This window comes from Mya arenaria, chromosome 2 (assembly GCF_026914265.1).
Source record: "Mya arenaria isolate MELC-2E11 chromosome 2, ASM2691426v1".
Taxonomy (NCBI): Eukaryota; Metazoa; Mollusca; class Bivalvia; order Myida; family Myidae; genus Mya; species Mya arenaria.
The window spans coordinates 14083135-14097947 of NC_069123.1; the positions used below are offsets into that span (position 1 = coordinate 14083135).

A 14813-nucleotide genomic window follows, 5' to 3' on the forward strand; every position below is an offset into this window, starting at 1 on the left:
TTAAAATAACAACCGAGCCATTAAGGGATTAAGATAAAACAAATGAATAAAATCGATGAATTAGTGTTTTTACATCATCATGGACTTAAGTGTGTTAGTAAATTATTGTATGCTTTTAAAGCTTGTTTATTCAATGTCGTAATTGCTCTTAACATATTGCCAGTGTAATTTAACTTCGTACTTTAAAATTCATTGACGAACTCAATATTAAAACAACGAATCGATCAACTAAACGTACAATTTCTGTTTACTTTGCTCAAATACACATACCAAAGTTTGATTTACATTAGTTTCTGAACCACATTTGCATGAATATTGAAAATTAGATCAAGGTTGTGGCTGTAAACTTTCTTGACTGATATTTTATAATACAAAATCATCATATATCCTGTAAATTCCTCACAAAATCATCACCATTTAATATCATTACAACTAGATGCTGGCTAAGCTTTGCATTTATAGATATATTCCAAGAATTATCTTATTCCAAGAAGAACCTCGGGCTCGACTTTTTTAGAATAGTAAATTTATAACATAATTTACGGTGCAGGAATGATATAACCCAATGCAATAATTCTCATATATAACTAGTGTAATAACTATGCAAATTAGGTTACTACATCACAGAAAAATGTATTCATGCGTGCTGTCAAAAAATGTAAACAAACATTAGAAACGATGAATTCGTTAAATAAATTCGATACAAAATAAACACTCATTTGAGATCCTCTATATATTTCCTACGTTTTAGATTAGCAATTAAAAAGCAACATTATTTTCAACGGATAGTATATTTTTAAAATGTGTTAACAGTGATGAAATGTTTTCTTATTTGTAAAATTCATCAAACCACAATGATTTTATGGAATAATTTATACGTAAAGAGTTAACGCTATGGAGCTGGAAAGATATATAACAAATAAGATCAGAGCGTGAATAAAATATGCGTCAAAAGTTTCATGCAATAAATGATTTACACTGTCATTAAGCAATGCTTATTGCAATCTAGCAAATGGCGTATATCACAATCGCCGTGTGACAGGCCGGAATTATCGTTACGTTAACGTTTCTATGCACACAGTAAAACATAAAAATGCTAAACGGTCAAACTATCCTGTTTTTGTTGCAATAAATCTGGAAAATTTACAGCATGAAGTGGATTAATTAGACATGTTTAGCAATTTTTATTAAAAAAGTATAACATATATGGTGGCACACAATAAAAACTTTCACATTATGACAAGTTTGGTTGTTTTAACAAAGGCATATTACATACTAAAGAATAACACGGAACTGTTAACAAAACAACAAAAATATCAACATAAATGGAATAGAGTTTATTCCGTCGTCTGCGTTTTCATCTGAGCAACTTTTAAACATATTTAATCACACTTACAAGCACAAGACGTTATTATTTCGTACGGAACTCTTCTCCACTTACATTTGACCTTATCACCAAGTCTCACATGCTTTGTTTTCTGACGCTGTCGTTTGCTCGTGAAATTCACATTCTCTTTTTGTCCCGCGCTTTTGCGTCTACCTTTTTTGCAAATCCATCTTAAGAATTGAAGTGTCTTATTTCGACCTTTTTGGCATCTCATGCCCGGGGGCCAAGAACAAGGACCAGAGGAGTCACATGAACCTTTTTTCACAAAACGGGGCCAAAACAATTGTCCTAAGTCCTCCCATATGTATTTCACGTGACATGTGGAAAGGTCGTGCAAAAAATTCACAATGACGTCCGAAGATTCAATTTCGATTCCAATGTTATATCTATCCCGCAAAATATCAGTAACTCCTGCTCGTGTCATGTAGTATACGTGCAAATCATTTGGATGAGATTCGTGAACAGACGAGTTTTGAAACAATTCATTTTCGCTTGGATCTGTCACTGACATCCATTCTGGATCAAAATTATTACCAAGACGTCTGTATAATTTCTTAGGGTTTAGATGCTTTCCCGTAGGATACATTTGTCCGATAACCGGAAACGGAAATGTCTGTTTTGGACGGGAATCCATTATGTAGCCGAAACTTTCTTGTGCCATCCACGCTGATAGAGTGATAAATAAGAGAAAATAATCCGTGGATGACTGCTCCACCCGCATTATCGCTGTTGTTGCAAGTTGTCGCCCAATCTGTAAAAGATAATGATATGCTCTGATATGTATACAATGTGTTCAGCGATTGTTTCATAAAGGCATGCAGACGTCTTTGAATGCAGTCTTTAGTTTGGCATTACAACATGCAGTTAAAAAGAAATATCTAGGATCTCATGTTTAATTTAAATAGGGATTTTGATAAAAAGTAAACATTAAATATTGAACTTTTTAACCAGTTTGACACATTTTTATTTTTTTTGCTAAAGGAATAGGATTTCTAATTTGATCTTAGGCAAATATTATCGTAGACAATAACATGGACAATAGCATGAGTGATTAATTTGCAAATGTAATAATTCTATTCATTTGTATCAAAGTATAGTTTTTTTCGTTAATAGAATTTTATCAATCACAATTATTCTTTTATTTTACCTAGGTTATTTATCATCTATGTAATAAATTCAATTATACAGGAATATAAAGTTATATGTGTATAACTTTTAACATACAATTCATAATTCAATTATTTATGGCACCTCGTACTTAATAAGTAACAAAATTAACATTAAATAATTAATGGTAAAAATAATGAGCTACTTACACAAGCAATCGAAATGTATAACAATTCTTTAAGAATATAAACAGTGTCTATGACAATGATACATATAGAAAATAAATTGTGTCCAGTTCGGCTGCATTTCCTGATCAAATCTTATCAAATTGAATAAGGAAATTAGGAAATAACAATATTTAAACTGCTAAATAATAATACTAACCACATTGTAACCACAGTCCTAATATATTTCAACCACACCGATAAATAAACGCTCTTCACTTTAGCTGTGCAGCTATTACAACTGCTATTGCATCACCAGCTGTATTTATATATCCCAACATGAAATGGCACTGGGTTAGAACGTGCGAAATTCGGTGTATGCTTGCTAATGAATTGTTAAATCGTTTATTTTGAAATTACTAATTATCCTATAAAGTATTATTGCATCATCACCGTAATGTGCGAACACAATTATTCAGTGTTTTTTTTACCATCATTTACAAATCATTCTAAGGAAACGTCATTCATTCATCCATTTATTTGCGAATTCATTCACTAAAGTATTCAATCAACTAACGAACAAATCAGACAATTAATCAAACAATGGTCTTTAAGCACACACATATTTACAGATTGCAAGATGCATTTCACACGTCTGTTTAAGTGAACAGGTATGATATGTTTTTGTTTGTACTATGACGACGGAACGTTAAGAATATGGATCTAACGTCATCCGTGTGTCTCATGAATAAGAATTCGGTAATCAGGGAGGAGAATATAAACACATATAACATGTAAAATAAATATTTGCACTCACTCCCAATGCATAGGTGTGAAATTGTGTGGATTTATGAGGAAACGGCAGGGCGGGCAGTCAAATCCCGTACGATGATTTTATAGCCGTACATTAAGTGGATAAAGCACATTTGATGGTTTATAAGATTTATTTTATCACTTGAAGGTGCAAGACACGTCACCTTGCCAAACTGTAGAAAACGTTACACATTAAATCGTTTATTATCAGAAATTCGTGATTTTGCCGCATTTTATTTTCCGACGGACCCTGCAAAATGGCGTCATTGGCTTTAGCGTAATCACACGTCATGCACTTGTCTCAAAACGGACTGTATGCCAACAGAAAGGACGCAAGTAACGAAAGCGCAGCGAAGTGAGCGTCACCGATAATTTTGTTGTTGTTGTTTTTTTCAAATGAGCACGAAGGCATAAATCGACACTATTATAATTATAGTGTTACGAGCCTTGTGATTCATGTGCGTATTTCTTCTTGCAACATGTACGAGTATACCAAGTTTCATGTAAATACTGCGGTTTTTAAATATAGCCAATGTTAACGATTTTTCAACAGATGAAGACCCAGCTTCTCCGACGTCGACATCGACATCAAAATCTGCCAAATTATGACAAAATGTATGTACTGTAGGTATATACGATAAACATTAAAGTCAGTATATTTTATGTTACACTAAATGCATAACATTGGGTACATATGGAAAATAATGGCATTGACACCGACACTATTCTTGACATTATGGCTTCACTGATATCTGTATCCTTGGTAAACACAGGTCAATGTGTGACGTTTAAGGTCAATGTCAGAGATATTGAAGTTGGACGTTTAAAATAGTTCTGATGTTGTAATGTTTTGGAACCATTAGACATAAGTATGGAGTATTTGATATGGAAAATCAAAATGTCAAATGATATAGTTTTGGGCTTATTGACCTATGCGCCTTTGAACATGTAACACAGTCATAATTGTAGGCACGCACGTTTACGATCCCACACTTCATTATCCTGTATGTCATGCTATTCATTAATCAGATCAGAGGATTTGCCAATCGAGCAGCACGTACGAAAACTGTCGTAATTCTTAATTCTTATTTCAATATCATCATGATTTACATAATTACTGGCGTATTGCGATGATTTAGGTTAGTAACTGTAACAAAGCAACAGTAAATGTTACAGCTGTAGTAATAGAAGCTGTGGTAGAAAATATTGTAGCGGTAACAGTAGCTGTGTATCAGCAGTAGCACCAGCAGTAACAGCAACAGCAGCATTAGTAGTTGTTGTAATATTAGTAGTTGTTGAAGTATAAGCAGTGGTAGTAGTAGTAATAGTAGTAGTAGTAGTAGTAGTAGTAGTAGTAGTAGCAGTAGCAGTAGCAGTAGCAGTAGCAGCAGCAGCAGTAGCAGTAGCAGCAGCAGCAGCAGCAGGAGCAGTAGTTGTAGTAGTAGTAGAAGTAGTAGTAGTAGAAGTAGCACTTGCAGTAGTAGAAGTGGTAGTGGTAGTGGTAGTGGAAGTTGTAATAGTAGTAGTTGTAGTAGTGGTAGTAGTAGTAGTAGTAGTAGTAGTAGTAGTAGTAGTAGTAGTAGTAGTAGTAGTAGTAGAAGTAGTAGTAGTAGTAGTAGTAGTAGTAGTAGTGGTAGTGGTAGTGGTAGTGGTAGTTGTAGTGGTAGTGGTAGTGGTAGTGGTAGTTGCAGTAGCAGTAGCAGTAGCAGTAGTAGTAGTAGTAGTAGTAGTAGTAGTAGTAGTAGTAGTAGTAGTAGTAGTAGTAGAAATAGTAGTAGTAGTAGTGGTGGTGGTGGTGGTGGTGGTGGTGGTGGTAGAAGTAGTAGTAGTAGTAGTAGTAGCAGCAGCAGTAGTAGTAGTAGTAGTAGTAGTAGTAGTAGTAGTAGTAGTAGTAGTAGTAGTAGTAGTAGTAGTAGTAGTAGTAGTAGAAGTAGTAGTAGTAGTAGTAGTAGTAGTAGTAGTAGTAGTAGTAGTAGTAGTAGTAGTAGTAGTAGTAGTAGTGACAGCAGCAACATAAGCATAAGAAGCAGCCGCATTAGAACAGCAGCAGTAACAGTAGTAGTAAACAGTTTTTACAACAACAACAGTAGACGTATATTGGTATTGTTAGGGAATAACCTGAGATTAATATTTTTAGCTATTGGTGCAAAAATTGAATTATCAGTTCTTTGATGCATACGTGAGTGTTAATGTAATTGTATGTTTTTACTTATTTAGTATTATTCAGATTTTAACATTAAAATGCATTGCAGAGGTACACATCCATACCATGGTTTTACGTGTATCTCCGCATAAAGCCATTTTCAGATAAATTATGATCCTATATAATCTGGCGCGGGGGGTTAGTGTTTAATTTATCAATTATGTCATGAAACAAGTTGAATAAACTGTATGCACAATAATCAATCTTTTAATTCACTGGGATCTACTGTACCTGTCTGGTTAATTTCAATATGGTCGTCCGACATGCACATATAACTTCAGATGTCATTTTTGTGCCTCGTTGATAGTTTTCAAGTCGGCTGATCGCTAGACCATGTCCGTTGAACCATGTTCCTGATTCCACATCGGTAGGGTTTCACTAAACCGTTGATGTAATCATTATTATTAGCTGGTAGGTATGCCAAAGGTCATGACCAACAGTGTTTTTAATTTGTCTGTACACATACTATACAACGGCTTGACATAAGCATTTGAAACATTATGGGTCATGTAGGAACCCCTTTAACCAGGCTTCTTTTTGAGGGGTCGGTGTCTCAAGGTCACGGTCATCGGTCAAAACACACAAAAATAGCGGATTGACAAAGGACAATGCAACTTAAGCGGTAGGTTGAAATTAACCGGCAGATGAACCCTGATATAAAGTTGAACAAAGGTCAAGGTTAACGGAAGACGTTGTCCACACTATTTCTGCAATATTATTTGGTCTTGATTAATATTAGCACCAGATTGCTGTTTACCAGCAGATAATGGCCTGAGTGAACGCACTTTGGTTTTTACTAAATTGCTTTACTAACGCAAACTGTCGCAATAAGTGTTTTCTGTAGAATTGTTTCATGCATTATTTTGGGTAATTAAATATCATAACAATAATAAACAAAATAGCTCAAGTTCTGATTTTGTAAACAGGTATGTTATACAATTATATTGTTTTCAATAAAATTGCTTTAACGAACAGAATTAGTTTCTCTAGTTTGAAAATATCTGTAAAAGTATGGTTTCAAATATTTCTTCATAACTTCATCGAACTGTTACACACGAAAACATTATGGAATTCATCGCCTAATTTATCACAATTTCTACAAACTCTTTCATTTAGTGGCGTTGTTTTCCAGCTACCAGTTATAATTATGAGTGTATAGTTTCTTGTTTTGAATTTAACTACAAAATGTAAGTTTTAAGTCGCTTGATTAAAGATGTATTGATTAATGCCGAATTTCATTTTAAATATTATGCAAAACGTTGCTTTATTTGATGTTTCATTTTGACTAAACCATTCATTTATAAAAAAGATCTTTTAACTTTTGCTTAACTGTGGACTTCAGACATTCCTGGTTCACAAAGTATTGGCTGTCCCATATATTGTTTAGCCCACATTTACTTAAGATATACATTTTAGATAATGGATCTATGGGCATTTAATATCAATAGCTGCTTCCCACAGTTGACTAAATAATTATACATAATAGTATATATTATGGACGAACGTTTCCTAATATTATTATCAGTATTTCTTTGTTAATATTCTTGTCCAGAAGGCAGTCATTTTATCTTCAATATCAACAGAAAGCGGCATTACCGCGGTTTCACCATAGAACATATAGTTTAGAGTAGATCGCCTTAGCTTTAAAATACACCTAAGGAATAGTTTTTGAACTCTTTATAAAACATCATTGTTGCTGTAGCCCCAAATTTCCTCCCCATAAAGCAGTATCGGTTTCACAGTGTTATTAAAGATTTCAATTTTAAGTCTTTAGGAAAGCCAGGCGATTCTTGTTCCTTAATAAACTACAAATTGCTCCAGTAGCCTGGCTTGCAACATGTACTTTGCTTTTTGAAAATAAACGGTTCTACTTAAGTGTCGATTTGACTTGTCTAAAACGAGAAATTAAATGAAACCGATCTGTTTTTCCAAATACTAGTATTTTAGACTTTGATAAATTAACTGTTAGTTTCCACGAATCGTAATATTGTGCGTATGCATCGAATGCATTTTGTAAAGCTATGGGAGTCTCAGACAGTATGACTGTATCAGCAGCATATATAGAAGAGGGGTTATTTTTATAAAAATTTTCAAATTTTGATTAATGGGTAATTGTTCAGTGTTGGCCTTTTTTTACTGATAAAATACTCGTGCAAATCGATCAAACAAGGAAAACAAAACTGGAGACAGATTTCCCTCCTTTTTGACACCTATATTTCTTGGAAAATAATTTGACAATTCTGCAACACTGGATTTAATATTGTTGTACATATTTTTTATGACAGTTTTAAAATTCGTTTATATCGAGTTTGAAAGTTTCACCGAAAGCCCTTCTCGCCAGACAGTGTCAAAACCTTGACTAAGATCAATGAACGCACAGAATACCTTCTTTTCGTTACTGTTCAAATATTGAATTATGAAGTTCATGATAACCATGTGATTTCGAGATCACATCTTTAAAACCTGCCTGACTTTCATGTTTAACATTATTGGATTCGATGTAATGTTTTTTTTTTTCTTATTACGCAAGTTTCCCCATACAACTAAGAAATGTTATAGGTCGATAGTTTTCAGGTTTTGCTGGGTCACCCTTATTTTTTGAAAATAGTCCAAGAGCCTTCAAGACCTACTTCATTTTGCTGTTACTTCTTGTATTTAGAATATTTACGAGGTTCTGTGCCCTTAAGATTTCGTAATTTTAATATATCTTTATTTTTATGTTTATTATGAAACTTTCTCATTGTATTTTTATACGTTTAACTTATTTCGTTTAAACTAATCCTGTTTGTTTCGATTTCTTTCATTTTATAAAGATATCGTGCTCTTTGGGGGGAAATATTGCCTTATTGCATTTATAACTAACCATCCCTGTGTAGTTTTGCTATCAGTGCTATTATGTAAAATTGTCAGAAAAGCTATTTACAAATTGATTATCATCCTCTTGCCTAAATGATTTAGATTAATTATGAGTATCAAGTAGTTTTTTTAACGTATTCTTAATTTCATGCGCTTTAACAATTTGTATGAAATGATTGTTTATACTATCTCGTAGTTTTACTTTTGGTTTGAAAAAACTACACGTAAACAAAATAGGAGTATGTGCATCTGAATAAAAAGAACAACAATCTTGTATATCTAAAGATAATATATTCTTAAACAAGTTAGCGTTGTACCAAAAAAATAAATATTCCATAGTACTGAATCCATTACATGTTGTTTTACCTGGAACAATACCATTTTTTTTAGAATATATAGTTAATTCAATAAATCGGTTTCCATAGTTATAAGCAGATATGTCACAGCTTTGTCTGTTTAATTCTTAATTTCGTAATACATTAAACAAAGAAAGTCCCTTTAACATCATTACAACTAGATACAGGCTAGGCCTGTTATTTATCTCTATATTTGAAAAACCCATTTAGAGTAGTTATACCTGTTACGTTCTTTAGTATAAAAGGAAGAACACGATTTGCTTTTCGTTTCGAATCATAAAAACTAGATTTAGCATTTAAAATGCAACGTAATGTTCATCTGATGTATGTGTTTTATAAATTCGTTCACAATGCTGAAATAAACTGTTCTTCGTAGGATTCATCAAACCACAATGATTTTCTGGTGTTATTTTTACGTGAAGGGTTAACCCTAAATGTCTTTCCGTGGAGCTGGAAATGATCAGCTGATTTATACATGCAAAAGTTTCATTAACATGCAAAAGATTTATAATGTCATCAACCAAATGTGTTATTACCATCTATAAAATGCCGTAAATCACAACCGTCCAAGCTAGGTATGCCTGGCCGGAAATATCGTTATGCGTTCACATCTTTTTATATTCATTGTTACATTTCATTAATACGTAAAATGACAGCCATGAACACAATTAAAACATAAAGAGGTAGGCGGTCATATTATTCCGTTTTCGTGGCAATAAATCTGGAAATGATACAGCATAAAGTGGATTTATAAGACATGTTTCAGCGTTTTTATTTAAAATTCTAACCCTTTATGGAAACACACATTAAAAACGTTCACTTTATGACGGGTTAATATATTTTAAAGATAATAAATAAAAATAAATAATATACGATTTTACACTGAAATAAACTAATATCCTCTATGTCTTTATAAAACTCGACTGCATTTCCCTCGTATATTTTATCAAAATGAATAAGAAATTTAAGAAATAACAGTCTCTAAATCACCTAAATAATGATAATAACTACATTGAAACCACAGTCCTAATATAATTCAACCACATAAATATAAACGCTCAACGCTATAGCAGTGCAAAAATTACAAATGCTATTACAACACCAGCTGCATTTGTATATCCAAACATAAAATTACACTGGGTAAGAACGTGTGATATTCGGTGTTTGTGTGCTAATGAATTGTTAAATCGTTTATTTGGAAATTCCTTGTTATCCATTACTGCTTTATCAGAGTTAAGTTCAATCAGTAGGGTGTCCCCTTCATAGTCGTTTACAAATATTTTCAAATATTTTTTTATCAAGATGTGTGCGATTCTGACTGACTAAAAGTAACATAGAGATCATGTTAACATCTAAACTTTTAATGTTTTCATATAGACTGTTTCACCTCCCTCCCTCCCTCCCTCCCTCCCCTCCCTCCCTCCCTCCCTCCCTCCCTCCCTCCCTCCCTCCCTCCCTCCCTCCCTCCCTTCCTTCCTTCCTTCCTTCCTTCCTTCCTTCCTTCCTTCCTTCCTTCCTTCCTTCCTTCCTTCCTTCCTTCCTTCCTTCCTTCCTTCCTTCCTTCCTTCCTTCCTTCCTTCCTTCCTCCCCTCCCTCCCTCCCTCCCTCCCTCCCTCCCTCCCTCCCTCCCTCCCTCCCTCCCTCCCTCCCTCCCTCCCTCCCTCCCTTCCTTCCTTCCTTCCTTCCTTCCTTCCTTCCTTCCTTCCTTCCTTCCTTCCTTCCTTCCTTCCTTCCTTCCTTCCTTCCTTCCTTCCTTCCTTCCTTCCTTCCTTCCTTCCTTCCTTCCTTCCTTCCTTCCTTCCTTCCTTCCTTCCTTCCTTCCTTCCTTCCTTCCTTCCTTCCTTCCGTTCGTTCTTTCGTTTATCTTTTATCCGTCAATTTACTAGCTTATAAATAAGCCTTTTTACCCATTAACAGCCGATAACACTTCATCTTTGTATCAGAAAAGGTCTTTTTTACGTTTTGTTACGAACCAATTCACCTTTAAACAAATACACAGACGGATTGAAGAAATTCATTATAGACATCCGTTTAAGTGATCAGATATACAAAATATAGTATGACGACGGAGCGTCAGAAACCAAACATCTGGATCTTACATCATCCATGCGTCTCACAAGAAATGCGGAATCATGGAGGGGAACATTGTATGTAATCACAGAAAAACTTATAAGATAAATATTTGTGCTCCCTTCCACCCCACAGGTGTGTAATTGTGTGGATTGAAGAGACCAACGGTTCTTTCAATCGCGGAACGATAGGTCCTATTTAAGACGACATTGGTACGGGGTATTTCAATAGAAATTGCTGGTACAATGCCCAATCGTCTAACCTGTAAACAACGTTATGAAAACATGAACTCATACTTTAAGAGAAATCCGTGATATTGCCGAATTTAACTTTCACGATGGATCCTTCAAATTGGGTGCAAATGATTTTAACAATACCGCGCTACATGGTTTGTCCAAAACGAAAACTATGCCAACACAAACAACGCACTTAACTGAGTGAGGTCAGAACGCAAAACAAAGAACTCACGCCTCGTGGAGTGGACGTCAACTTTCATCTGCTTTATTGATTTTTCCCAATCAAAACCGGAGGCAAAACTCAAAACTTATTATTACCATAGTGACGAGCCTTCCTATGCATGTGCGTACTGTCTTACGCCACATGTCTACCAAGTTTCAATTTAACATTTCTATAGCAAAAGTCAGATTTTAAACACTCAACGGCACCGCCTCAGCCATACAACATACGCAATGAAATATGTAAAAAAAAAGGGCCGATAAGCTAAAAACGAAAACTTTTGTATATTTATACGGTAAACCATAACATTTCATATATTTGTCAAATTGAATTACATTGCGTATCTAAGGAATTTAAATGCCTCACATCCACACTATTGGTTGATGCTGCATCATTACGTTGACATTCATGGCTATCATTGGTTAACAGAAGTCAAAGAAGAACGTTCAAGTTTGATGACAGACATAATTAAGATGGTACACATAATAAGAAATTATTAAGATTTTACGTTCTTGAAATATTTATTAAGTTGTGAGGTTTCGGAATAATTTGTAATTAATAAGTATTATATAGGGAAATGAAAACTCCAAATGCTGTAGTAGTCAGTGGGTTCATTGGTGTATGCGGACTTAATCACGTACCTCAGTCCTAATCGTAGGCACGATCGTGTAAGTTCGCACACCTTATAACCCTATATGTCATGCAATTCATGAAATGTCACATCACAGGTCTTGCCAATCTAACAGCACGTACGAAAATTGTCGTTATATGAATGTCTTATTTAGATAGCAACGTGATTTTGAACAGCACTCACGTGTAGTTATTAGAAACAATACAAAGTAACAGTTAAAGGTAAAGTCGTTTTGAAAAGTCTGTTCTATTTTTCTTTGCAAGATGCATGCAACCACAATGAATTTCTGGTGTTATTCTTACGCATAGGTTTACACTTAATGTCTTTCCGCGGAGCTGGAACATTATATCTTAAATAAGACCAGAAAGCTGATTTATACATGCATCAAAAGTTTCATTATTATGCAATAGAGTATTTATAATGTCATCAAGCAATGCTTATTGCCATCAAGCAAATACCGTAAATCACAATCGTCCGAGCAAGGTGTGCCAGACCGGAAATATCGTTCCGTTTGCATCTGTTTATATTAATTGTTACATATCATTGATAAATGAAATGACAACAATGAACACAAATAAAACCTAAAAAAGTCAAGTGGTTATAATTTTCCGTTTTCGTTGCAATAAATCTAGAAAGTAATACAGCAGAAAGTGGATTTATAAGACATATTTCAGCATTTTTAATCAAAATTTTAACCTATATAGTAACACACATTAAAAACTTTCACATTATGACAGGTTTTATTGTATATGACAAATGTATATGACATACTTAGTAACAACACAGAATGGCAAAACAAAACAACAAAAATATCAACATAAATGAAATAGAGTTTATTCCGTCGTCTGCGTTTTCATCTGAGCAACTTTTAAACATTTTAATCACACTGGCACACACAAGACGTTATTATTTCGTACGGAATTTTTCTCCACTTACATTTCACCTTTTCACCAAGTCTCACGTGATTTGTTTTCTGATTTGTCCTTTTGCTCGTGAAATTAATATTTTCTTTTTGCCCGGCGATTTTCCGTCGACCCTTTTTGCAAATCCACCTTAAGAACTTGAGTGTCTTAGCTTGACCTATTTGGCATCTCATGCCCGGGGGCCACGAACAGGGGCCAGAAGAGTCACAGGAGCCTTTTTTAACAAAACGAGGCCAAAACAACTGCCCTAAGTCCTCCCACTTGTATTTCACATGACACTTGGAAAGGTCGTGCAAAAAAGTCACAATGGCGTCCAAAGATTCGATTTCGATTCGAAGATTATATCTATCCCGCAAAATATCGGAAAGTCTTGCTCGTGTCATGGAGTATGCGTACAATTCATTTGGATGAGATTCGTGAGCAGACGAGTTTTGGAACAACTTATTTTCGCTTGGATCTGTCACAGACATCCATTCTGGATCAAAACTATTTCCAAGACGTCTGAATAGTTTCTTAGGATTTAGATGCTTTCCCGTTGGATACATTTGTCCGATAAACGCAAACGGAAATGTCTGTTGGGGACGGGAATCCATTATGTAGCCGAAACTGTCTTTTGACACCCAAGCTGGTAGAATGATAAGTAAGAACAAATAATCCGTGGATGACTGATCCAGCCGCATGATCACAGTTGTGGAAAAATTTCACCAAATCTGAAATAAATGATCCAATACAAAATGCTCGACAACGGTTAATAAAGGTATATCTCTGTGTGCAGTCTTCAGCCTGACAGATGAAAAGAACTATTCAGGGTCTCATGTTTTATTCAGCGGCATGCAACATAAAGGATGATTATTAAAAACAGATTTAATATTGAAGTATTTAAGTAGTTCGACATATTTTTATTTTGTGCAGGCGGAATGGCACAACATATATTAGCATTTTGAATTTGATCTCAGTCAATTAATATCATAAACATTTAAATGGGGAAAAACACGATTTTTCAATTTTTCAAAGACCATTATAAAAGAAATATTATATAACATTTCGATAAAGTTATTTTCTTTTACCGAAATGTATAAATCATAAATATACTTTTAATCTTATCTTAAAGTTATTGACATTATCGACTCGAAATGAAAGTGTTGTAAAGAACGTACCATTGTGATCTATTTTATTATGGAAAATAAAAGGTATCCATCACATGAAAAATCCACTTTCAAAGGTTTAATTAATTATTAATTCATGTAAAAGATTTCGGACTCATTAAATAACAAAAATAAACGAACGGATAAATAATCAAAGAAAACTAACACTTCCTTATAAATATAAACTGTGTCTTTATAAAAAACAGCACTGCATTTCTATCATAAAAGTTATCAAAATGAAGAAGGAAAAGTACCAGTATCTAAATCAGCTCAATATAAATACTAACCACATTGTAACAACAGTCCTATTATATTTCAACCACACTGATATATAAACGCTCATCACTTTAGCGGTGCACATGTTACAAATGCTATTACATTACCAGCTGCATTTATATATCCCACCATGAAATGACCCTTCGTTTGCGAGAACGTGCAATATTCGGTGTATGTTTGCTGTTGAACTGTTAAAACGTTTATTTGAAAACTCCTGATTATTCATCACTGCTTTATCAGAGTACAGCTCTAACACATAGTGTTTCCTTTTAAAAAATCGTTCACAAATCGTTCAGAGTTATCTTTTTTTAATCAAGGGGTGTGAATGACTAAAAGTAACATGAAGATCATCTTAACAATTAATAGATTTAATGTTTAAATATGGAATGCTTAATTGACCTTCCTTCGTTTGGTCGTTCGTTTGTT

The 14813-nt window shown here is 34.2% G+C and overlaps 1 protein-coding gene across 1 annotated transcript; it reads right to left on the reverse strand.

The window, feature by feature from the left end:
* Nucleotides 1–12756: 12756 nt before the first annotated feature.
* Nucleotides 12757–14484, reverse strand: LOC128241583 (noggin-2-like). The gene is made up of 2 exons (XM_052958589.1): nucleotides 14399–14484; nucleotides 12757–13676 (listed from the first exon to the last, which is right to left on the reverse strand). The coding sequence occupies exon 2, from the start codon at nucleotides 13644–13646 to the stop codon at nucleotides 12921–12923; it is 726 nt and encodes a 241-aa protein (XP_052814549.1). The 5' UTR covers nucleotides 13647–13676; nucleotides 14399–14484; the 3' UTR covers nucleotides 12757–12920.
* Between the last annotated feature and the right edge of the window lie 329 nt (nucleotides 14485–14813).

What these genes read in the sequence shown, in the direction of transcription:
- LOC128241583 (XM_052958589.1), bottom strand. Translation starts at nt 13,646, where the DNA reads ATGCGGCTGGATCAGTCATCCACGGATTATTTGTTCTTACTTATCATT.